At 33.2% G+C, this 24,904-nt stretch overlaps 1 protein-coding gene across 6 annotated transcripts in view; it reads right to left on the minus strand.

Moving 5' to 3' along the window:
* The window catches only part of UBR3 (ubiquitin protein ligase E3 component n-recognin 3 (putative)), a 187,984-nt gene that overhangs the window by 123,563 nt on the left and 39,517 nt on the right, over positions 1-24,904 (minus strand). For all 6 annotated transcript variants that reach the window (XM_011357832.2, XM_011357787.2, XM_011357796.2 and 3 more), the window contains exons 4-9: positions 23,307-23,450; positions 22,711-22,760; positions 10,695-10,761; positions 6,650-6,780; positions 5,237-5,465; positions 10-189 (exon numbers count right to left, since the gene is read on the minus strand). In XM_011357832.2, coding sequence (XP_011356134.1) covers positions 10-189; positions 5,237-5,465; positions 6,650-6,780; positions 10,695-10,761; positions 22,711-22,760; positions 23,307-23,450 — 801 coding nt within the window. The remainder of the gene's footprint in view (positions 1-9; positions 190-5,236; positions 5,466-6,649; positions 6,781-10,694; positions 10,762-22,710; positions 22,761-23,306; positions 23,451-24,904) is intronic.

The following is a 24,904-nucleotide window of genomic DNA, read 5'->3' on the forward strand; positions in this document are numbered from 1 at the left end:
AATTCATACCTTGAAAGAAAGACACAAAGTTCATCCATGTAACTAACAAACCATGGTCCTCCAAAAATCTCTTAGCCACACTTTGATGAGAAAGGATATTAATAAAATCACTGACAAGAGGCCAGTAAGTGTTATTCTTCAGTAACGCTTCTCCACAGTTCACTACCACATGTAAACTATTTTCTTCATCTAAAACAGACACACATAGCCCAAAAATAAGTTTTTAAAAATTAAACTTTACCAATGACACAGATTATACACTGTAGAATCGGAGACACTTAAGTTCAAACCCCAGCCTGCCATTTAATAACTATATGGCTTCAGGCATGTTACTTAGACTCTGAATCAATTTCCCCACCTGTATAATGGAAAAAGACACATATTTTAAATGAAATGTTAACATAACACTTAGCACGTCATTATAATAATCATTACCATATGTCCAACGTATTACATGATACTGAGCTAGCTATGTTTACAAGACCACATTATTTTCCGGATTCTAATGACATAATGCAGTATTTCAGTTCCAATCAACAAAATGTTTTTATTCCTAGATTAATCTCATTCCATCTTAGCAATCACATTTGTATGATTTAAGCAATATATATTAAATTGCTTTCTTCTATTCAATGAATATGTAAATATAATGTTTTAGCAAACACAGTATGTCAAAAATGAAAGAACAGAAAACACAAACATGTTAAGCCTTTAAAAAAATATCCTCAGAGTTTAAATACATTGTTGGGGGAGGTGGTTATGCTTGCCCCAAATCTTTACTATTAGAAGTTATAGCACATATACATTAGCTCTCTTAACCTATTCCTATTTAACGGATTCACTAGACAAACAAGCTTCCTATTTCCGCTATAAAATACAATACCCATAACACACAGAATGCTCAAAGCTAATAGCCTATTACCTAGTACACAAGCTGAGGTTTATGCTTATTCAGAGTCAGTTTTTGTTTCTGTTCATGCTAATTGTTCTTTTTATTATAATTATAAAATTTAAATTAAAAGTATAAAAACTGATGAAATATGAATGCATAAAGAGAGGTATTACAAAAACTGGATCATAAACTTTTGCAAGACAATAAAAGTAAATGCCTAAGAAAACGCTAAAAAAATCTTGGAGAAGAAAAATCATAAAAGCCTAGAAAGATTTTTATGCCCAGATTGCTTCACAAAGATCTAATGTTCCTACTCTAAAAAAACAAACTAAAAATCACAGATAATGCTTTACAGATGTGGTAATATAAAAGAAAGATGAAAGAACTTCAGTCAAGGAAACCACATCTTAAAAATGCTTTGCCCATAATTAAAAGATTGGAGAATGAACATGCATTTCTGTGTTTTAAGTTAGATTTTACTGTTTAAGATATATATATGTATCATTTGTTTAATGATTCCTCACTTTAACCATCTTTTTCAACTAACCACCTCCTTGTCAAATTCATCAGTGAGGAAGGCTTTTACTGAACTTCTTAATTTACATACATTAAATTTAGGTTTCAGTCCATGAAATTATTTTATCCAATTCTTGCTTTTTAATATGAACAGTCACTTTCTTCTAGCAAGGTTTATATCTGCTTTTTCTGCAAGGTATGAACTTAAACAAGTGAGAACTAAACAAGCATTTGGAATTTGAGTCTCAGACCTACTGTGCTGCCTTTGCTGTTGAACTTGAGGCCTGTGCTCAACCAATATGAGAGCTCTTATCACATTGAAATTTAACCATATATAAAAACAGGACCCACAAAGTTAACTATGCTCTCTTTCAGTGCTTCTCAATAGGATGAGAGAAGGTATAACTTAATGAGGGAGTAGGGGTGAGAGGCTTTCTACAAATTACCCACACCTGAGATTCCGAAAAGCCCACTGACTGAAAACTACTACTGCCACTGTGAGTTGCTGAGCCACTGATATTGATGAGACAGTGCTTAGGGATGCTGGGATTTAAAAATTTTTTAAACACTGAAAAACACTGTTCTATGTAATTAAAACTAGAGGATGAATAAGCAGAATATAATTAATCAAAATCACTATTTTCTTGACACTGCTTTAAATACTACTGTTCTTGTGAAAAACACCTTGGAATCTTTAACGAAATAAAATGATTAGGACTTCTATTTTTACCCAACAGGTACTTTAGTCACTATAAATATATAGAGCTATGATTTTGTGCTGATGAGATCCAATGATCAACAAATATTTATTGAGCACTTACTGAGGGACAGGTAGTCTATTAAGCTCTGAAAAGAAGGTGGTAAATAAAGCAAGATTTACATAGTCTCTCTCTCTCCACTGAGGTTAATATCTAAGAAGGCAGAGTGTGATAAGGGCTATAATAAGAAAAGTACAGGAAGTCATAAGAACAAATAAAAGTAGTCTATAATTCAGGAAAAGACTTTCCCAAGGAACTGATATTTAAACAGATTTTCAGAATGAAGCAGGAATTAGGATTAGCCAAATAAACTAGGGATGGGGGAGGAAACAGTGTTCTAAGTAGAAGAAGCTGTATAAAAAAAGGATGAATTCACTGAGACAAACAATATAAAGGATGGGTGGCACGAATGAGGCCAGAGGCCTTATAAATCAGCTTCAGGAGGTTAGAGTTCACATGAAGACAATGGCAAGCCACTGGAGGGGGTTTGAGGTGGTAAAAGAGGGGATATAATCAGATGTGTAGTGTGCAAAGTGACTTGAAGGAAGGTGGTGATAACTAGTGGTAGAGGCCTAGAGACTACAACGGATTGAACTATGGTGAAGGCACAGAGATAAAGAGAAGTGTCTATTTTAAGACATTTAGAAGGTGTAAAGGACAGACAGTGATGTTCGTGACAAGAATCCAAAAATGACTCCTAGGTTTTTAGATTGGGCAGCAGTGTGGATGGTTAGATAGCTAGCTGTACCAAAACGGTTTTCTCTAAGACCAAATGCAAACCATGTATAATAAGCATAGCTAAACCACTTAGTCAAGAAAATAAGACTCCAGATTCTTTTCAAAAGAGCAGATACTTCTAAACTCTAAAAAAATTTCTAGTTTATAAATCTGAAATTCTATTTTTGTGAAAAGACCTCTAAATATAATTCTATATAAGAACATCATTGATACACCTGAATAATGATAGCTACTACTTTAAAAAATAAAAAGCAATATATGTAGCTAAATCTCTAAGACAGAAAAGGTCATCTTACATGAAGACAGAATAACTAATACAAAGCAGCTTTTAAATTTTCCTTTAAAAAAGTAAAGAGGTATATTACTTAATGTGAATAATGTATTACTCTCCCACCACACCTACAATGGGAAGACAGAGTTGCACAGTGGGCAAAAAGGTATGGGTTTTGAAGTCAGACACCCAAGCCCTACCCACTTACAGCTGTAAAATAACAGACCATTGACTTCAACTCTCTAAGCCGCAACTGCCTCGTCTACAAAATGGAGAAAACAGTATCCACTCCACAAAATTACTGGTAGTTAAATGAGATAATACATATAAGGTACTGAGAAAAAAGCATGGCATATAGTGAGTATTCAAAAGGTAGTAACTATCATAATTATTAGCTAGCTATTATTAAATATAAGGCATTGTGTCCTATACTGAGCATATAACAAGTTCAAGCTATGGTATTACATGAAAATATACCGAAAATAGACCATCAGTATAAAGAGAAAATAGGAGCTGATATGCAAAAGGAGGCAACAATAAAACAATGCAAGTCTTAACTATTAGATTTCTCCTCCACAGAAAATGGAAAGGTCTTAAGATTTAATTTGAAGGACTGTTTGTTGTTATTTTTAAAGTTAGCTCCAAGTGGCAACAAGAGAAGATAATGCCCTATCAGTGTTGGCCTGGCCTTGTCATAGTTAAGAACAAAGATTCTCACATCAGGAGTTATGAAGTCCTTCTTGGCTCTGTCATTTACTATCTGTATACTTTACAGTAAATGACTTAACTTCCTTAAGTCTCGATTTACTCATCTTTAAAGTGGGAATAGTAATAATGTCAATCTCGGAGTTGTTTAGAAGCTTAATTTAAACATATAAATAATATTAACAAAGTGTCTAGTACATAGCAAATATTAAAATAATATAAATTATTACAGGGAGGTAAAGTTAAGATGAAAAAACCACAGAGAAATGAGAATGTGAAGAGGTCCTAGATATATGGCAGTTTGAGGGGTATCAACCATACAGTGGGCACAAAAGAAGAAAATCGAAAAACGCAGAAAAGGCAAGATTTAGTCCAACTTTTAAATTATAGAAGTATAGGCATATTCTTAGAGAAGCAGGCTCCTCCCAGCCTCAAATCCAAGGCAGTTTCTAAGTGGATGGGGATACCTAGGGAGAGACAGGCTGTGGAATGGTGAAGAGGCCCCCAGAGACAGGGTATTAGGAGAAAGGGTAAAAGGGATCACATTTCTAGCTAACTTCTTTTTCCACTTGATGGAATCATATTGAGACAATAGACATTCATGGTGTGAAGTGCTTAATCCTGAACTGACAGACCGGTGGAAATGCCACACAAAGTGGCATGAAGTAGGAGGGAGAACAGGAGACGTCGCTACAGCATACACATCCATACACCAGTGGGATCTGACCATAATGCTTCCAGAAGTGACTGCAACAAGAGCTCACTTGGAGACATAAAGGATAAGAAAGTAATATGCAATATGTAAGACAACTATGGACCTTCAAATCAAATTCATAAAAACTATTTTATAGAATTCTGGGTGTAAGTTATTTTGCATCTATATTTTGTTATTTTTATTATAATTAAATAATAAATGAAAATATAAAACAAATTTTAAAAGTACAGGCATATAAAAATGTCTAAGGCTGATAAAAAATAGGACATGTCTAATAAGTAAATGGTTAAAAAAATTATTGTAAAACCATGTGATAGTAATACCTGCAATCATTAAAAACCGTGTTCTTGAAATGTATATACGGTAGCATATTTTTAATGTATTTATATCTATAAATATATTCATATCACAGAAAATGAAAAGTAATACCAAACATGTTAACAAGTTATTTGTGAATAACAAAACTACAAAATTAAAGTTTTTCTTTAAATTTTGCTGAAAATTTTCAAATTTTTCTTTAACAAACGTGTATTATTTTATAATCTTTTTAAAACTATTTTAAGCATATAAAGAGTTTTTAAGGCTAGGTATACACTGTATAGTAATAATAATAAAATTAGTGAAAATAATTCTGAGTTTACCTTGTAGCTCACTTTTAATAAGGCAACTTTCCATCATGTATAATAGCACAGTGACCATAATATCCAGCAGCTGACATTCTTCTGTTACCTGTCTGGCTAGCTCCTCGTTGCTGAACAACTGAACACTAATATGCACAATTCTGTTAGACATTGTGTCTGATTCATGACTTTTCTTCAGTGTTTTCATAATGAAAGCATAATGCTGAACAAAAGTTTTTGTAAAAGCAACCTATAAATTTTTTTAAATAGAAAGAAAAAGACACGTTAATTTCACTTTGAGTTTTATAACACATTTTCCAATATATTATGTTAACATTTTAAAACTATTATTAGCTTGTAAAAATGTCCAAGGTAATTGTAAAAATAATTTCAATGATGATGGTAGTCTAAAGTCACATTTTCCTCTTTTACTGGAACATTAGCAAAATACTCTAATTGTTAAACAATTTTAATAGGCATTTTAAATTATTAAAATGTTAAAACAATTACAATATCATGGTTTAAAATACGAATTTTCACTATGCTCAAAACACATTAATTTACTAATGTCCAAGTATATGTCGTTGTTCTGTGCTACTTTAACAACAAAATCTACAGTCTCAGCTAAAACCTATCACAGAGGATTTCATACAACTTAACGAGTCAACGTGATTACACCGAAAGAAATACCTTCTTCTATTTGATCTGAAAGCTGACTGCTAATCTGACTAAATACTCTAACACGTACATTTCCTCTGTTGTTTTCTTAAGCAGGTAAAAATACACAAAACAACAGCATTATTAAAATGTCACTGCTAATAAAGCTTTATTACCTAAACCGTAAGAACTACAGCGTGATTTATTTTCTTCTCATACACTAGGTTGTGTCACTGCCGTAACTATATGGTGATTAACAGGTGGGTCCAGACCCTCTGGGACTGGAGACTTCACCTACCTACATGTGTACATGAGCCAATAACTGTTCTGCCTTTAACAGTTATGGCCAGCAGCTACTAATCCCATGTTTTCCCATGCCTAATACCACCATCTAAATTCGGCTGCCCCCATCACACATTCTCATAGCACCTTGTATCTTTCCTTTAGAAAACTTATTATAATTTGTAACTAAAAATTTATCTGTGCAAATGTATTTGTCCCCCAGCATCCACTCTGGATCAAGTTCCATGCAGAAAGGCAACCCTCAGGAATTCTGCTTTAGTAGTGGTCCTCTGTCACAGATCTACAATATGACACTTTTTCTGCAGCCCCTGTGTTGGCAACAGAGGACGCTAATGCTCTTTCATAGTATTATATCAGTTTTCAGAGCTACAATACAATAAGCCACAGCTGAGAAATATATCAAAAACATTTAATAATGAAAAGGCAAAGAAAAGGAAACAAAGATCAGAAAGGAAAGGGAAAAAATATAGATACCTTATACTCCTGATCTGGAAGCATGTTGAGTAAGAAAGTTACCATCTTCTGGGGGAATTCATACTTTATAGTCCAAAACAATAGTTCTTCTAGGAAACTTTTATGTTTCAAAACATCCATTATGGATTGATCTGCATACAAAAAAAAATTTATCACCTAATGATTTTTCCTTATCTCATTTAAATCTTACAATAATTAATAACCCATCAACCTCAAACACCTAAATGTATCTAAAAATTAAGGCTACCCCTTTAATAATTTAGTGATAATATGGAAACATCAAGCTAGGTTTCTATAATCTCCACAGCATATAAATTACAGAATACCGAATCCTTATATTTTAATATAAAGTAGCAACTAAAAAATAATAAGTAATTACTTTTCCATAAACATAAGCCATTTATCTAAAATTTCTACTAAGATTCAAAATAATTACCTTACAGGAACACTATTCATGGTACTTAATTTAAAATAATAATAATTTTTAAGCTAAAAACATACTATTAAAGACATAAAGTCCAAAATTATCTACATTTTTTAATTTTTAGAAAAAGGAGGGAAATCTTGACATTCAATAATTTATCTATTTCTTCACAATTATCTTTCATAAATAAAATACTAACTTCACTAGAAATAGTTACTAATATATTGCTTGCTCTAATATACAGAAGCATTTACTTTTTTTCTAGTAAAAATATATGAGGAAAAGTATCACTCCTTGAATCTAGACTGTATCTTGCTAATCTCTGCATCCTTGACACAGTCAACAGAAAGGTCTCCACAGGTATATGAAGAACTGATTGTTTTTAATACTTTAGCTATCTCTTTCTCTTGCTTTCTCTAATTTTTTTCCCTAAAAATGAACTAGAAAATTCTATTAATCTTTGTTAGAGCAAATGATCTTGGACTACTGCTCTCAGTCATCAATAAGAACATCAAGTGTCAACTGTGAATGAACTGGTTCAGTGACAGTGCTTAAGCAAGAACTAGAGTTCGATGAAAGATTTGAAAAAACAGTATCATAAGCACCAAAATATTCAGATACGGCCCTAACTACATTACAGTTCAAATTGTCTTGCAGGATAATAACCTTGTAGCATTTTTTTCAGTTAACCCTAAACCAGTTTCACAGTTCTTCTATTACTAAGTAATGTGTTCATACCACATCTCCCTCAGGAAATGAGTCTAAAAGAGGAACAACAAACTCAGTATGCCATGGCCCTCTTGATTCTTCTATAAAATATTCTGAGTTTAAAAAGACTTGAATCAGTTCTTACATATAACTTTAACCTAATTTTTCCATTAGTAATTAATTACTAATTTTCCATTAGTAATTATTTTCAGAATAATAATTTCTATATTTCTGGAGAAACCATAATTTTAACTACAGAGAAGCAAAAATATTTACCAATTCTCTACCTAACTCCCTTTCAAAGGGGCCTTCAGTATAAACAATATGTAATATGAATAAAAATATAAATATGATTACACTATACATCCCTTTATTAGAAACTAAATAACTTTATTTTTGAAATCTCATAATTTTCTACTCTTAAAACAGAAAACTCTTCCTCCTGATATAGTTCATTCCCAGGATATGACAATGATTTAAAAACAGAAATAAACCAGTCTTGCAAGAAATAAGTTAAAATATATTCAGAGACAGACACTAATAGAGCCAAAGCCAAAAAAAGTAATAAAATTAGGGCCCAAGTGGATCATGTGGCAGGAATGTAAGGATTATAACTAAAAATTAAAATATGATCCACAGCACACTGCTGAAGCCAATTTAATTCTCACAATTCACTTGGCACTAAAATAATTGAAAATTTCACAGACTCCCAAAATAAATAAATAAATAAAACCCTCACAGACAAGTGCTTCTTAACACATTTACAAAGCTGAACAAAACTAGCCATATTAATCTTACAATTCAGTTATGACCCTACATGCTTACATTAGTCAAATGAAAAGCCTGCAGCTACCATAATTATTATATGTCAAGCATTTAAAAAGAAAGATACATTCACTTTGTTTTAAATAAATAAAACAATCCAAATGTATCAGAAAAGCTGTGGCATCTACTAAAATGAAAATAGGTATAATTACGAACAATTTGATTTTTTCATCTTCAGACCAAAAAAAAAAAACTTCCACAATTCTTTATTGTTCTTAAACTAGATGATGTCAGTTTCCCAAGATATTTAAACCCTATGTTATGTGCTTTATGTGTTATGTATGGAAATGTGGTTAGAAATGCTTCCATTAGTCATGTATGGCTATTTACCTTTAAAATCTTGATTAAATTGTCATGACTTTTACAATGCCTAAACTACCGTAAGCCAAATTTTTAAAAGAAATTTTTGAAGAACCAGTATGTAGTATAAATGCATGAGAAAGGTAAAAGTTTTAATTAGACAGCAGAGTTCAGGCTCTGCAACTCATTACCTCAGTAATCTTCAAAAGCAACAGGCACTTTTTAAAAACCAGAGGTTCTACTAATTCAAAAAGCTGTTTCTTCCATATACATACTTAAACTAAAAATGGTAACTGATCAAGTCTGAAATCTCTACTACTTCTTACCAGTGGAGGAAGAAAGAGAAGACAATCCAATCCCAAAAGCAAAAAAAATTCAGGATAAAAGAAAATAAACTTCAAGTCTGCATAAAAAGTACCTTCAGCCAGAGCTTGATCAGGCTAAAGGAAAACAATGACATCTTACACCATAACAGGTATATTTCTGGGCATCCCTAAAGCTTAAACTCAAGTATGTGTCTAACAATCTGCTCCAATTCAGATGTGTCTCAAGGACTCAAGAATACACATGGACAACTCTGGTAAGTCAAAGGGCCAAGCAGCCATATGGGTTTCCAATTTTCTTCAGGCATTACAGGTTCTCTGCTGAGCAAGGAAAAAGGGGAGCATGTGTGTATGTATGCATCCTGGACCACAGATCAAATTTCATGCCCTTTGCTAGCAATCTGCAAGTTAAATGCAGCAGCCTAAGCAACTAAGAACAGACTTACAAAATGAGCCTCAACTGAAGCTACCTGCTTGCCCAATCTTTCCAGGCAGTCCTAAACATTCCAAACAAGGTACACTTAATCAGCACCAGAAGTAAAACTCGTCTTTTCATCAAAATATTATTTTAACCACTGGAGACTCTGTAACAGACAATAATAAACCAGACAATAGACCATGTTAAACTTTGGAAATCCGTGGCAAAAATCCAGAGTACAGGCTGCTAACTAAAAACAAGTACTCTAGAAAAGCTTTTAGTGAGGGCCAAGAAAACCTAGTGGTTAAGAGCTTAGGCTCTGGGATTTGAATTAAAGATCAACCTCCTATTAGCTGTGATCTCTAACATACTTCCATTTTCTAATTCATAAAATAGTAATAATAAAATCTGCTTCATATAGTTACCTTGAAAATTAATGAAACAACACATAGAGCATTATGTCTAACATATACAAAAAGTTCAATAAATATCACTCATTACTATTATTACAAAACTATTCCTTCACTACAAGCATATCTACTTCCTCTTTGAGTGAACATGTATTAACTCCTTACTGAGAACTGTGTGTTAAGTGCTATTCTTCTCATTCATTCTCATATTCATTCATTCATGTTCTCTCTCTTGCTCTCTCTTTCACCACCTCTCCCTTATTTATCCTTTTTCATTCTAGAAATTGCATAACCCAGATTATGAAAACATGTAAACCAAACTAAAACTTTACACCTAAAACACTGGACTCAAATCAAAGAATCAATGAAAAGACGTACTTTTTTCTGGATCAAATATGATAATGAATGTTTTATATTAAAAAAAAAAAAAAAAGACAAAATCCCAATAGTAAAGGTTTTATTTGAGCCCTACGATCACCCTCTAATAATACTTTATTAAGGAAATCATTAGGCAAATCTAATAATGTAACTCGCTTCTCAAACAGCTTTGGTGTGAATATGGCTAACAAATCAAGTGTTCTTAGTGATTAAGCATTTTAGGAGCTTTTCATACAAGGAAAAAATTAAATATAAATACCTTTGGTGTTACCGCTTAGTTTGACCCTTTTTCTCTTGCCCAGACCTTGACTGCCATCCTGATCCTCCTGAAGGAAAACAAAATCAGCATTATAATAGTTTTATTCATGAATTTATGTATTTTATATAACCATAAATATGCTTATAAATCACTAAATATATAATATAGTCATGCTTATATATTATTAACACATTTACTTTTATGTATCTGCTATAGTACCTTTTCAATGCTGCTAATTTTGACTAAAATATATAATGAAAATCCTTAGTATTAAAATATAAGAGTGCTTAAACTTAATCTGTTTCAAATGCGAGACTCTTTAACACCCCAAAATACCAAAATAAAAATTTTCCTAACCTTATAAACATAACATCAAATAAACAAAGAAGCTGAAGAGGGAGTTGATTAGCATAGGAAGGAAGAAAGGGAAGAAGGGTAAAACAATAAATAAAGGAAAGGCTTTAAAGAGTCTACAACAAGCAAAAGCAGACAAAAGCCATAACTGGTACCTGGGGAGATCATTTGGATACCCAGGCAAACATCTTGGAGCGGTTTCAGGCAATCTCAAGGGATGGTACACTGTACCACAACAAGAGAGTGGGAAGCTAGCCAGCTGAGACAAAGGCAAGGAAAGAGCAGAGGAAGCGGCCTGCCACTAGCAAAACTAAGGTGAAGCTAGGGGTGTGCCTCTTAGGGAAAAAGCCTGAATATAGGTGCACACTTCTAATTTTCTTAAAATGTTGCTGCAAAGGCTCTTGCTGTCTTTGTAGCTGAGTTCAAGTTTTTTTCCCCTGCAGCTAAAGGCTATGACTCTAGTCCATTATCCTAGCTTTCCTAAACTAGGAAAGACAGCATATGAAACCAAAACTTCTATATTACACTGACATATTTTTCCTATTTTCCAAACATGCATGAGCCAACTGGTATTATAAAGACGTATGTGGTAGTATTCTGGCATACGATCTGTTGTGCTAACAATGCATGTTAGAACTGTAGTACAAATTCCCAGATTTCTCAATTGGAGCCTCTCAAATCTCTAAAGCTGAAAAATAGCCTTAGCTTCGAGTTGTTCTATCTGCTGGTGTAACTTCCTTGGCTTACAACCAGTCTTAACTTCAGGTTTCTGTCAAGTCCAGCATAAGTCCTCAGGGCCATCCTTGGGTTTTCCACAGCTACCAGTAAGTTCAGTCATTCAGCATTCACTGAGCACTTCAATATACCCTCCCTGTTAATCCTCACCTTTGCTAAAGCCTTGATGGCACCAGGACTGACAGTCAAACTATACTCTGCACTCTCCTCCTCTGCCACCCTCACCTTGCCCTTGGAGAAAGTCAACCAGAATGAAATTTGTAGACTTAAAAGACAGAAAACAGACATAAGGATGTAAAATCATGTCAAAGGGCAGAGGGGATTCTGAGATTTAAGATTTTAGCTAACAGCCATTTATGAAACTGTTCTCCTAACCCTGAGAGAAAAGACAAATCTAGAAAAACTATGTTATATTCCAAGTTAGGATTACATCATAATTTCAAATAGAAACTTCTTATGAAACAAATACCCTTGATCAAGCATGGTCATGGAAATATGAAGTTCTATAAATTTCGCAGCCTTATAGCCTAAAAGACAAGTAAAATTAGCCAGACAAAGGTAAGGAAAGTCATTCTAAAAAGAGAAGACGGCATAAGCAAAGGCACAATAACAAAAGTCCGGAAACATAGACCGGTGAGTTTGGCTTGACATCACAGTAGATATCAACCACAGGAAAGGAGATTATCTCCATCTAAACCAGTGGGAAGATAGGTACTCTTGCACACTGCTGATGAGAGTATATCGTAGTACAATTTTCCTGAATGGCGATTTGTCAATACACATGTCATAAGTCCTTAAAGTGTATTTATCATTGGAACAGAAATTTCAGTTCGAGGAATTTATCCTAAAGAAATAATCAGACAACTGAATAGGAACTATATGCATAACTATACATCACAATGTTACTTACAATAACAAAAAAAAGAGAATCTTTGGCTTCAAACAGCAGGGGATTGGGTAAATAGATTATAGCATACCTGTACCCTATGAATAAGAACAATGCTAGAGCTCTATATTCATTGTCACCAGATAGATGTTCAAACACTATTATAAATGAAAAAAGGATGTAAAATAGAAACACATTACATGTGTTTCAGGCACAAAGTATGTATATTTGTCCAAAATTAGATAAGAAAAATAGATTCAAATTCCAAGTCTACAAAATCTGCATATGGTTTCTCAACCCACACTAACCCGTCTGTCTTTCTTTCTTGGATATATTTACTAGACAGATGAAAAAAATGTGAGCTCCATAAGAGAAGTCAGGGAAATTCACAGTAGTTAAAACAATACTCAAAGAAGGTTAATACAGAATACACAAGGCTAAAAGGAATATTTAACATATCAGGTTATAAACATAAAATCCAAAGATCTTGAGAGATTAGAACAATAAAATGAAACAAGGATTTCTATAAACACTTTATTCTGAGATTGTTTGCTTTAAATCAACTTGCACAAGTGCAAACTGAGAGAGAGCTCTAACATGTCAGCTGTAAGTATGAGAGGGGGAAAAAAAAAACAACTTAGGCATTTCATTTGACCACTGGAGTTCCTGCCAACAGTCTAGCGTAGCTGCTGAAAGGCCAACAAAAAAAACCAAAGGATGTCCCAACATAGTACACTGAGCGGATCATAGATTATTAAAAGAAGTGAATAACTGAAAGAGGTACGTACAGAAAAGAATATTAAATAACTAAAGCTAAATATTTAAAGGGGTGTTATATGGAAATAAAAATAAAAATCTTTCTAGGAGGAAAATAAGAAATGTGTGAAAATGACTTAACACAGTATTGAGAAGAACTTCCTAGTAATTAACAAGTTGCCTCAAACTAAATAAGCTCCCTACCACTGGAAGTGTTTATGGAGAGACTTACCAATTATCAGGAATGTTGTAAAATCAATTCCTGCACTAGAAAAAAATATAGTCGATGTTTGTTAAGGTCCTCCCCACCAAGTCTCTGTGATTCCCCATCCCACCCTTAACCATTAATGTACTTTTTATAACTAACAAATTAAAATTAAATCTTATACCTCCAAAAACATTTAATTTTCTTTTACCTATTAATTTATGTAAAGCAACTCTGACTTTTAATTTTAATAATCTTGCCTTAGCTACAAGTTTTGACAAATTAGTTTTAACTATTCACCTGGATTCTGTCTTGAATAAAGGCAATAATATTGAGAGCATATCTACAGTGTAATTTATTTTAAGTGATTATTTCTCAACTATATAAGTGTATGCAGGAAAAAGACTAGAAGCAAGCAAAATTAATAAACAATGGTTATCCCTGGATGGTATGGCTGCAGGTAAATTTTCTCTTTATATTTTTTTATACTTTTCAATTTTTCCACAGTGGACATTCATCTTTTTATAGCTGCACGGGTAGGGGGGGTAGTGTTTGAAATAATTTCATTTGTATTAACAGCTAAATACATTAAAGTCACAGAAATTAATGATCTGGTCATTACACACAGATAAGTGGACACTTGCTTATGACAATGGCCACACTGAATATAATCTTTCCTTCAAAAGTTATCTTAATCTAAAAGATCTTACTTTCTCTGGGAAATTCTCTAATTAGATCCATGTACATATAATACTAGAGACTGTTTTCTTTTGAACTGAAATATCTGATGATTATAAATAATTCTAAACAAAAAATGAATAAATATATATCTAAATTTAAAATTACCACAAAGTTAAAATTTGCTTATTTTCTTTTCTTTTTGGTTCCATACAACACAAACATTTTCTACTGTTGTTTCATTTGAGCTACACAAAAAAATAAGTAGTAATATGAAGAATGGCATGTGTATAAATAGCACTGCTGAGTACATAATGTTCTGTTAGTCTAGAGATAGCAGAGACAAATATCTGACACAACATGTATGAATAAAATTAAGTAGACTGAAATATGCACACTCATTCAAATAAAACTCTTTGCAAATAGAAATCTTGCTGCTATTGTAGTTTCAAATCTGTTTCTTCTTTTTTAAAATAAAGTGGTAGGATTAGATTACCTCTACAATCTCTTCCAATCCTAAATTCTAACTTACGACATTTTTTAAATTGTTCTAATTCAATCTCTATAGTAGTAATAGAGATGTCACTATCCTCTTCTCATCCTTTCTTCCTTTTTATATAATTTGTTAAATTACAAGAATGAAATCATGAAAAGGGCTTGCTCAGTAATTCCATGGGCCTGTAGGGTAAGGTTGTAGAAACTCCAATCCTTAAGCCTTATCCATCACTTCATTTATAAATTTCAAATATAAATACTAAAAGCAAACATACCAGTTGCCAAAAATCAGGGCAATATGACTTTAAAAGCATTAATGAAATTTTTAAATGGCATAAAATAGGTATTTGTTCACAAACATCTGTATCTGGGTACTCTTCTATCACATTCTATCTTATTGCTTCATCTACTTTCACCTTTATGTATTCTGTCCTTTATTAAATTACTGCTTGCATTCTTTATCTTTTTAAGTAATATAATAAAAAATCCTTTAAAAGAATAAAATTGCAATACAAATTTAAAATATTAATGCCATTAGTTTTTAAGTGAGTAGGTGGAAATGCCTATATTTTCTCTCTAAATAAATCATTCTAAAACTGACACCCCTTTAAATACTTAACTTGCTTCTTATTTATGATGCTTAGCTCCAAATGAAATATTTTTTCCATGTAAGTTACTGGTCCTAATAAAATAATGTTTCCCATTAAGAAATAAAAGCAGAATACAACAGGATAGAGGACTCCAACAAGAGACTAGCAGAAATAATTTCATTATTTCATTATTAAATTCAAAAGTATATTCTGTTCCTAAAGCTGCAATAAATGCTAGTAAAATTTTATTCCCTTCTGCTTTACAAAGGTAAAGATCAATTTTTACAAAAATATCTTATAATCTTAACATAAGCTTTTATTCTCTCAATGTATAAAAGTATTTAACTTAAGGAAAACTTTAATTTTAATTAAAACTCCATAATAACCTCTCTGGCTACAGTGGTATTTCATTATCATGTTATAATTTTTCCCAACAGGTAAGTACCACTGAAATACATGGAGAAAACCTATAATCAACAGTTGGTATATTATTTAGCTGTAATTCACTCGTAATTATTAGGTATCAAGAGAATCCAACCAAGGAAAAGACTAACAAATGTCACAAACTGTTTGTGTAAGTTTTAAAACACGTTTACAAATTCTTTGACATTCCTCCCATTAAGAGGTAGGACCTATGTCCCCTCTCACTGAATCTATGCCCACCTCAGCAAATCACTCACAACTAAAAGGACGCAGTGGAAATGACATCCAAGGGTAGCTCAGAAAAGGCTCTATAGCTTCTGCTCTTAATACTGCTCATCCAGTTACTACATAATAAGTCCAATAACCTGAAACCACCATGCTGGAGAAGCCACACGTAGGCACTCTGGTCAAGAGTCAGCTGAGCTCCCTATGGAACATCAGCAACAACTGCCAGTCCTGTGAGTGAGCCATCTTAAATCTTCATCTCAGCTGAGCCTTCAGAAGACTGCAATTGCAGCCAACAACTAACTGGAATCACATTAGAAAACCCAAGTGAGAACCTCCCAGTTGTCCTTCCCATATTCTTGAGTCATAAAATTGTGAGTAAAAAAAAAAAAAAAAAATGATGATTTTAAGCCACAAAGTTTAGGACAAATTTGCTGTAAAGCAATAGTAACAAGAACAGTGGCTCATTCACTTTACAGAAAAAACTCTAAATCAACAGATAGGAGACTGTATGTCCATTTCCAACTCTACCACTAACTAGAAGAAATTCACTAGCCTGAGTAAATCAGTTCATACTATGGAATTCAGCTTCCTCATCTATACATAAGAAAGTTAGACAAGATAAACTTTAAGGCCACTTTTAGATCTAGCATTTTTAATTTTTATATCCTTCAAAATACCTCTCCTAATTCTCATTTTGCTTCATTATGTTACACGACTTTTCTAACTCAAGATTTGAAAATGTGTTCAGAACCAAAAAGCAATGGCTCTCTAGTACATAAATCAATAAAACATAAATGACTTTTTGTGTAAAAAATTATAATCACAATCTTAAAATAAAAAATTTCCTGAACTTATCACTAAAATTCTTCTACGATTGCCCCAGGTAATATTCTTATTTTACACTTTTCCATACTTTTCACTTCGAATATGTATGTGTGACTTTTATACTCAGAAAAAAATATAATCTATTAAAATTTAAGATATGTATACCCTGTAACCTAGTAACTTCACAACTTAGAGAACTATTTGTACATCTACACGAAAAGAAATCTAGCATTGTGTCTTATAATAAAAAACTGAAGATTAAGAAAATGATTGGATATACTGAAGTTTATTCATATTTCAGAATACCATACAGTAGATGGAAATAAAAGAGTACAAACAAAGATGGATTTGTACAATACATAACAGAGGAAATAAAAGGACACAAAATAGTATAATGTTTTTTATGTACTCACACACACACACACACACACACACACACACTATACATTTCTATAAGCATATATTTAACTACATAAGAAAATGGTCTGTCAAGGACATCAAACTATTAACTGTAGTTACCCGGAGGAGAGGCCAGTATTAGTGAGAGTAAAGAGGGGCCTTTTATCTGAATTGTCTGGTAAAACAACTATCATCTATTTGTATAATATTTAGTTAATCTTCTAATTAATTTTTTAAAGATAAACTTAATTATTTTTGTACTGTGCTTTAGTATTCTTTCCTTTGGAAGAAGGAGCAGAAATATCTATAATGTGACCCACGAGAGCTCAAAAATTCAAATATTTGAATCTCTTTTACACATAAAGCATTAGGACCGGAAACATTTATCAAAAGCCTAATTTGTATCTGGTCATGATAGTTTCTAATTTTATGTAATCTCATTTAATCCTAACATTAACCTGGGGATCATCCGGGGACCGGGCATGCGATGTGGCAGTTGAAGTTAAATATTTGGCAAAAAGCACAGTAATATTATGAGACAAGATTCAAATTCAGATCTAACTCTAAAGCTCAAGTTTCTCTTAAAAACTAAAGTAGGAGAGAACCAGGCAAAATGGCGTAGATGATAGAAGTTTTGCTCATCCCCTCCTGCAACCACATCAAAGCTGAGACAGAAACAAGGAGCAAACAGCAAGCAGAGGTGCCTGGGGTTCTAGATGAACAGAAACCCCACCCCTACGGAGAAAAATAAGAAATCACCCTACAACAAACAGTTGGGAGGTAAGAGGGGGAGAAGATGCCAGGCTGCCTGGTCTCACGTAGCTGAGCGAGACAGAGGCTATGCAGCAGCAGGCGGCAGCAGCAGCTGGCAGCAAGAGACGCCTCTTACAGGGACCATGTCCAAGAGCAGACTTTCAAGGTGATGGACCTGCTCGCTTTGAGCACCAGCACCAGGCTGGCTGCTCAGGGGCACCAGGAACTTACGGGGGGACAGAGTTGTCAAAGCAAGGACCAGAGGCGAGGCTTTCTCCCAGGCAGAAGTGCTAGTTGTATCCATTGCTCTTCTGTTGAGCCCTTCCTCGTCCCAGTGTGTGGACGCAGCACTGCCATAGCTGAGACGTCATCGAACTAGATAACAGAGGTCACTCCATCCAAGGATTCCCTGAAACTCCACCTCCCCCAATTCATGGCCTCACCCAAGCCACATTCAGTTGTGTCCTCAGCGAGTCCTGTGCCACTTGCTGAGCGGCACCAAGGCTCACATTGGTGGCAGCTGATCTCAGTTTCTGGCATGGCTTCTTGAGGCAACTATAAGCAAAGCATCTATGGATTGCTTGCTGAATCTTAACAGGTGGCCCCAGAGGGGCACAGGCTGGGCTAAACTTGGCCTGCAGCTAAACCCCTCTCAGGACTGTGCCACTGGACACCTACTACACAAAGCTACACTAATAAGACCAGGAGATTTGCTTAGCACATAAGAACAGACACAGAAAGGCAGCCAAAATGGGGAGACAAAGAAGCATGTCCCATATGAAAGAATAGAACACAGCTCCAGCAAAAATGGGAGTCGAGCAATATACCAGATGCAGAGTTCAAAACACTGGTTATAAAGATAATCAATGAACCTAGGAGAAGTGTAGATGAATTCAGTGAAAACTTTAACAAAGAGATAAAAAACATAAAAATGGAGATGGAAATTATAAAAGAGAACCAGTAAGAAATGAAGAATATAATATCTGAGATGAAGAGTATATTAGAGGGAATCAACAGAGTGGATGAAGTGAAGGATCGAATCACTGATACAGAGGATGGGGTAGCGGAAGACACCCAATCAGAACAGCAACAAGAAAAAACAATCCAAAATAAGGAAGATCATTTAAGGAGCCTATAGGACAACATCAAACATAATATTCGCATTATAGGGGTACCAGAAGGAGAGAAGAGAAAGCAAGAATTTGAAAACCTATTTTAAGAAATAATGATGGAAAACTTCCCTAACCTGGTGAAGGAAACAGACATACAACCCCAGGAAGCTGAGAGAGTCCCAAAAAATTTTACCCAAAGAGGCCCACACCTAGATATACCATAATTAAAATGCCAAAGGTTAAATACAAAGAGAGAATCTTAAAAGCAACAAGAGAAAAGCAATTAGTTATCTACAAGGGAGCTCCCGTAAGACTGGCAGCTGATTTCTCGAAAGAAACTTTGCAGGACAGAAAAGCCTGGTACAAAATATTCAAAGTGCTGAAAACCCAGGATCTACAACTAAGAACACTTAATCCAGCAAAGCTATCATTTAGAGTCGAAAGACAAATAAATAGCTTCTTAGACAAAAATAAGCTAAAGGAATTCATCAACATCAAGCCAGTATTATATGAATTGTTGGAGAGACTTTAAAGAAAAAAAAAAAAAAACATGAATCAAAAACATGAATAAAGAATGGTAATAACTACATATTTATCAACAAGTACCTTAAGTGGAAAAGAATTAAATGCTCCAACCAAAAGATAGGGAAGCTGAATGGATAAGAAAACAAGACCCCTACATATGCTGCCTAAAAGAGACTCACTTCAGATTAAAAGACACACACGGACTAAAAGGAAGAGAAAGGAAAAAGATATTGCCTTAATGGACCTAGAGGATATTGCACTGAATGAAATAAGTCAGATAGAGACAAATACTGCATGATTTCATGTACATGTGGAATCTAAAGAACAAAATAAACGACAACAACAATGGAAACACACTCATAGATACAGAGAATATTTTGAGGGCTATTAGATGGGTGAGAAGTCTAGGCGGGGCTGGTAAAAAAGGGCAAAGGGATTAAGAAGTACAAATAGATAGATACAAAATAGTCATGGAGATAAAATTGTAGCATAAGGAAAATAGTCTACAATGTCGTAAAAAATATGTAAGGGGGAAGATGGATTTAGTGGGATGACCACTTTATGAGTTACACAGATCTCTAATCACTATGCTGTACAACTGAAACTAATATATTATTGTATACCAACTATAATTGAAAAAAAATTCATTGAATTGTACAATGTAAATATGAGCAACTACTTGTCTATTATACTTCAATAAAGCTGGGGGGAGAAACAAGGGGAAAAAAACTAGAGTAGATATCCCTCAATCTATTTCCAACTAAACTCAACTTCAACTTTAGCTTTCAAATGCCCAAATGATCCCATTTTTATACCAATTAGAATATACAATAAATATATAAACTATAAAAAATACTTTTAAATAGACTAAAAGTCTTATTATAAAATGATTTAAAAATCAAAGAATCTAAACTACCTTTAAATATATACATTAAATATTCATCACATGCTCTTAAAGCAACTCTCAGCTATTATCACAAAAATAGTGCACTATGAATACAGATGCTCAAATGAAGTATTTTGAAGTTATCACCATCAAAAAGTATTTACTATATTTACACTGAGACAATTATAATTAAGGAACAAATAATTATATAAAACACATTACACACAGAAATTGCTGAAACTATGAATCTAAGAGGAAGGAAGAGAAGACCTAAAAAACACAAATCAGAATGGTAATGAACAAAGAAAGACTGTATTTCTAATCCTCTATATGCCTCTAGAAATTGCTTCTAGAAAAGACTCAAAAGCCCCTCAACTCATGCTCACAAAAGGATCTCCTACTAGGACCTTCCTACAAAACAATGTTGTTGCAGTGCAATAATATACAACTAAAGACTCCACCAGCACTTTAATAGCTAATCTGGAGAGTTTAAGCCAAGACAAAAATGAATGTTACTTCTTTCCTAGACATAGGAGAAAGTATCTATGTTGAATATCAGCTTTCCACATGCCCAGAAATCAAATCTAATTCATGAAAATAAAGTACAATTGTTAGCAAGGCTGTTGGGATGTATAATGCTCAGTATATGAAAATAATATGAAAGTTTTAATCAACCATATAAATACTAACATAAAACTCCGGAATTTTCTAGATCACATCAAAATATTTTAATAAAGGGTTCTATAATATCACTAAATTCATTATGTAATAGTTTTCTAAAGTCTCTACTGGTGATAGTTACCAGGCTTCTTTCCTATCTTTTTGGCTTTAATTAAGGAAGTGCACTTGCATCCATTCACATTCAACTCCTGAGTATTACCAGATCTTGCCTTATGAGAAGCCACCCCACCCCACCACATGCCCTTAATGAAAGTAGAAAAAGCAGTTTAAAATCACGTTTATTATCTAATCACTTCCTTCTTTGACAGATAAAGAATTAGCACTCTTACCCTCATCGATATCCTCCTCTCACTTCAAAATGGAATTATTACCATTTTAATTTAAATGTTTATATATTTCTGAAAGTCTATTTCAAATATCTGCCAGTTTTCTCTATTTGTGATTATAGCAATATTACTATTCTTAAAAGTAACTCTTTAAAATTTAAAACAAAGCAAAAATTTTAGCTAACCATTTACACCAATTTTTAAAAATAAGATTTTATCTTATTTAACAAACACATATAGTATTCACAATATGCCAGATACTACTGCTCTAAGTGCTTACAGTTATTAACTCATTCAATCCTCACAATAACGCCAGGAAATAAGTACTATTATTACCTCCATTTTACAGATGAAGAAATTTAGACATGGAGAAGTTAAGACACTTGCCCACAGTCACACTACTATTGGTACAGGAGTCAGATTCAAACCCAGGTATTATAATTCCAGAGTCAAACTCTTAAGCAGCATACTAAACTGCCTCTCCAATTTGTTGAAAACTCTTTAAAACTGTCCAAAATGAGACTCCACAGAATGTTGGATTTTATGGGAGCCTTTTTTTTTTCTTGTGGGGGAGAATACTACCATAAAGTTTAAATTATAAGGCAATAAATCAATTATAAGACTTCAGTAACAGAAATCATGCTTTCAAAAGGAAGATATTTGGCTCAGTTAATTTAATATTATCAAATCAAAATAGATTTTTAAAGAAAAAAGATGTATGTGTTTATATGTAACACAATTTTGTTTCAAAACTCATTAAATCAATCATTATATGTATAATGCAATAAAAATATGAAATTTAAATTTATAAGCATTAAGGTTATAAACAAATATATGTAAAAAGCAATTTTCCCTTATAAATTGCATACTAGGAAAATACAGTAATGTTAAAAATACTTATTAGAAATATTTATTAATACTATAAACATTGAAATTTCAAACTGATAGCCGAGAAATGAATTTTAAACAAGTAAAAATCTAGTTGTAGTCCTTGTTCTGTCACTAATTGTGTGATCTTGACTGTCAGTCCATTCTGAGCTTTAGTGTTTTTAGTGTTTTTGTCTACCAAACGAATTTAAACTAGATAATATCCACAAATCTGCACAGTTTTAAAATTTTTTAATTCTATTTTTTAAAAGTTTTAAATTTTAAATCTTACCTCATCTGAAGAATCCAATTGTCCCAATGTCCCTGTTGCACCTGCAAAACCTTTGGAAAGGAAAAAAAAGTTGCCCTTCATAGTTACATAACGCTTTAATTTAAAATTACTTTGCAATATAATAATATCAAAAACTAAGTTTTGTTATAGTAAGACACTTCATTCTAACAGTTATCTTAGCAGACTCCAACATTTATCTTTAATAAATTTGGACCTAATATTTTATACTTTGATCAGAAATCTCCAGTGAAAACCCAAATTTAATCATCACAAGTGGTGTTTCAGAAGTTCTCCCTTATTAGTTTTAAATTATGGTTTACCAAAGTTCTGGGCAATTCTTAAATATAACAACTGCTACATTTTTCACTAGTTAGAACCAAAACCTTAATTAACTAACCAAATTCCATTTAAGAAAAGTGCCTAATCTCTTCTTTGGCCAACCTATTCATTCTTGCTTCTAAATTTTTGTATCTTTTATTACTTTCCTTACAAAGAATGACACATTATTTAAATTTCTTCAATGATGAGTAAGGTTTGAGGGGTTTCTGTTTTAATACAGCAAGTTACTACTGTCCAAATTAAACATTTAGACAAACCTTGAACTGCCAGAGTGCTAGTACCAGCAGATGGCTCCTGTATACCATATACAAGTTTATCCTCAGGATATGTAAGTCCAGAGCTCTTCAAAGCTATAAGGTACTTTTCATGACTTTTTTTTGCACAAGAATTTTCTCCAAGACCTAATATTTAAAACAAATTTAAAATAAGAAAAAATACATTTTGTTCAAAATATATGCACAGCCAACTCAATCACTAATATATGCCTATATAAAATAGGTGAATATGCTAATGAAGGGGAAACCCTAGAATGAATAAAAGTTTCAGACAACATTTTTGTGCTCATGTTTAGCCTAACAATCCCAAAATGTACACACAGCATGTTTAGAACAAATAATGAAATCTGCTAAGGAACTGAGCATCTAAAATACATCAGACGCATGGTACAAAAATTAATAAATGATTCCTGCCTTCAAAGATGTTGAAAATTAGTGATAAAGAAAGTCAGATAATATGATAAAAGACAATTATGTAGCTGACTTCACTATTTAGTTTGACAATCCGTGCTCTCATAATACTATGTAGCCAGATTTACCCAAAGCAGAGTATTTAAGAAAAGCTTTCTGGAGAAGACAATGTCTGAGTGAAATTTTCAAATATTACAACTGAAATTACTGTTAATTCCTATTGTACCAAGCCTTTTATTGTCATATATAAGGAATCAAAAGTATAATTTCTATAGAAGTATCAATTAAAACTAATTTATTCCATAAAATATTGAAAAGTTTAGGTTCTAGAATTAAATAATCCTAGAACTTTCACTTTTACATTTCAGCTTATTAATTATTGCTAGTTTTTTTCTTTTTTCTAATATATTATGGAGAATGGAATAATAGTAAAAGGCCCTCTAAACTTATAGGAATAATCTCCAAACTCTATCTCCCTTACAGATACCATCAGGGTTTTAGGTTTCATTAAGGCTGACCTAGAATAGACCTTATTCTAGGTTTGGCCTTTTGTTTCAACTAAATGCCTAGGTTATTATAATAAGGTCTCTCTGGTCTGACTGAACTGAAACACCAATGTCTCCCAATATTGCTTAAGCTCTAATATCTATATTCTGCTTTTAACCCCATAGCAGTCGCTATCTAAGAAGTCTTAGGTAGTCTCATCTTGTACACATGTATCTCAGTCCTCAGCCAAGCACTTTCAGGGGTCCCATATACATCTTCCCTACTACCTCTTGGTATTTTGCCCTAGAGTCTAGTTTCAGTTGCCCTACTTAGCCCAATTGGACCACCATGTTCTGCTCCTATGCCAGCTTGCTGCACTAATGACAGGCAGGAAGTTGTCCCGAAAGAGAGATTCAAGGCAATCGTGAGGCTCATCTTATGGTTTTCTTTCTCTCAAAGCTTTACAGTCATGTATTGCCTATTGTCGAATGCCAAACCTCGGTGCCTCACATTTTTTCCAGTTTTATGTTGTTTATGGTATAAGAGCTAGTCCAATAGTCAAAAGCAGAAGATGTCCTCTGCCTGGACTCTAACTCATTACCACCCCAACTCCCCTCATCTCTGTGAAATCAGGACTCCGTTTTTATAAAAACTTCCTATTCTCTCATAGCATTTACTACAGT

This window comes from Pteropus vampyrus, unplaced genomic scaffold (assembly GCF_000151845.1).
Source record: "Pteropus vampyrus isolate Shadow unplaced genomic scaffold, Pvam_2.0 Scaffold2, whole genome shotgun sequence".
NCBI classification, from domain to species: Eukaryota; Metazoa; Chordata; class Mammalia; order Chiroptera; family Pteropodidae; genus Pteropus; species Pteropus vampyrus.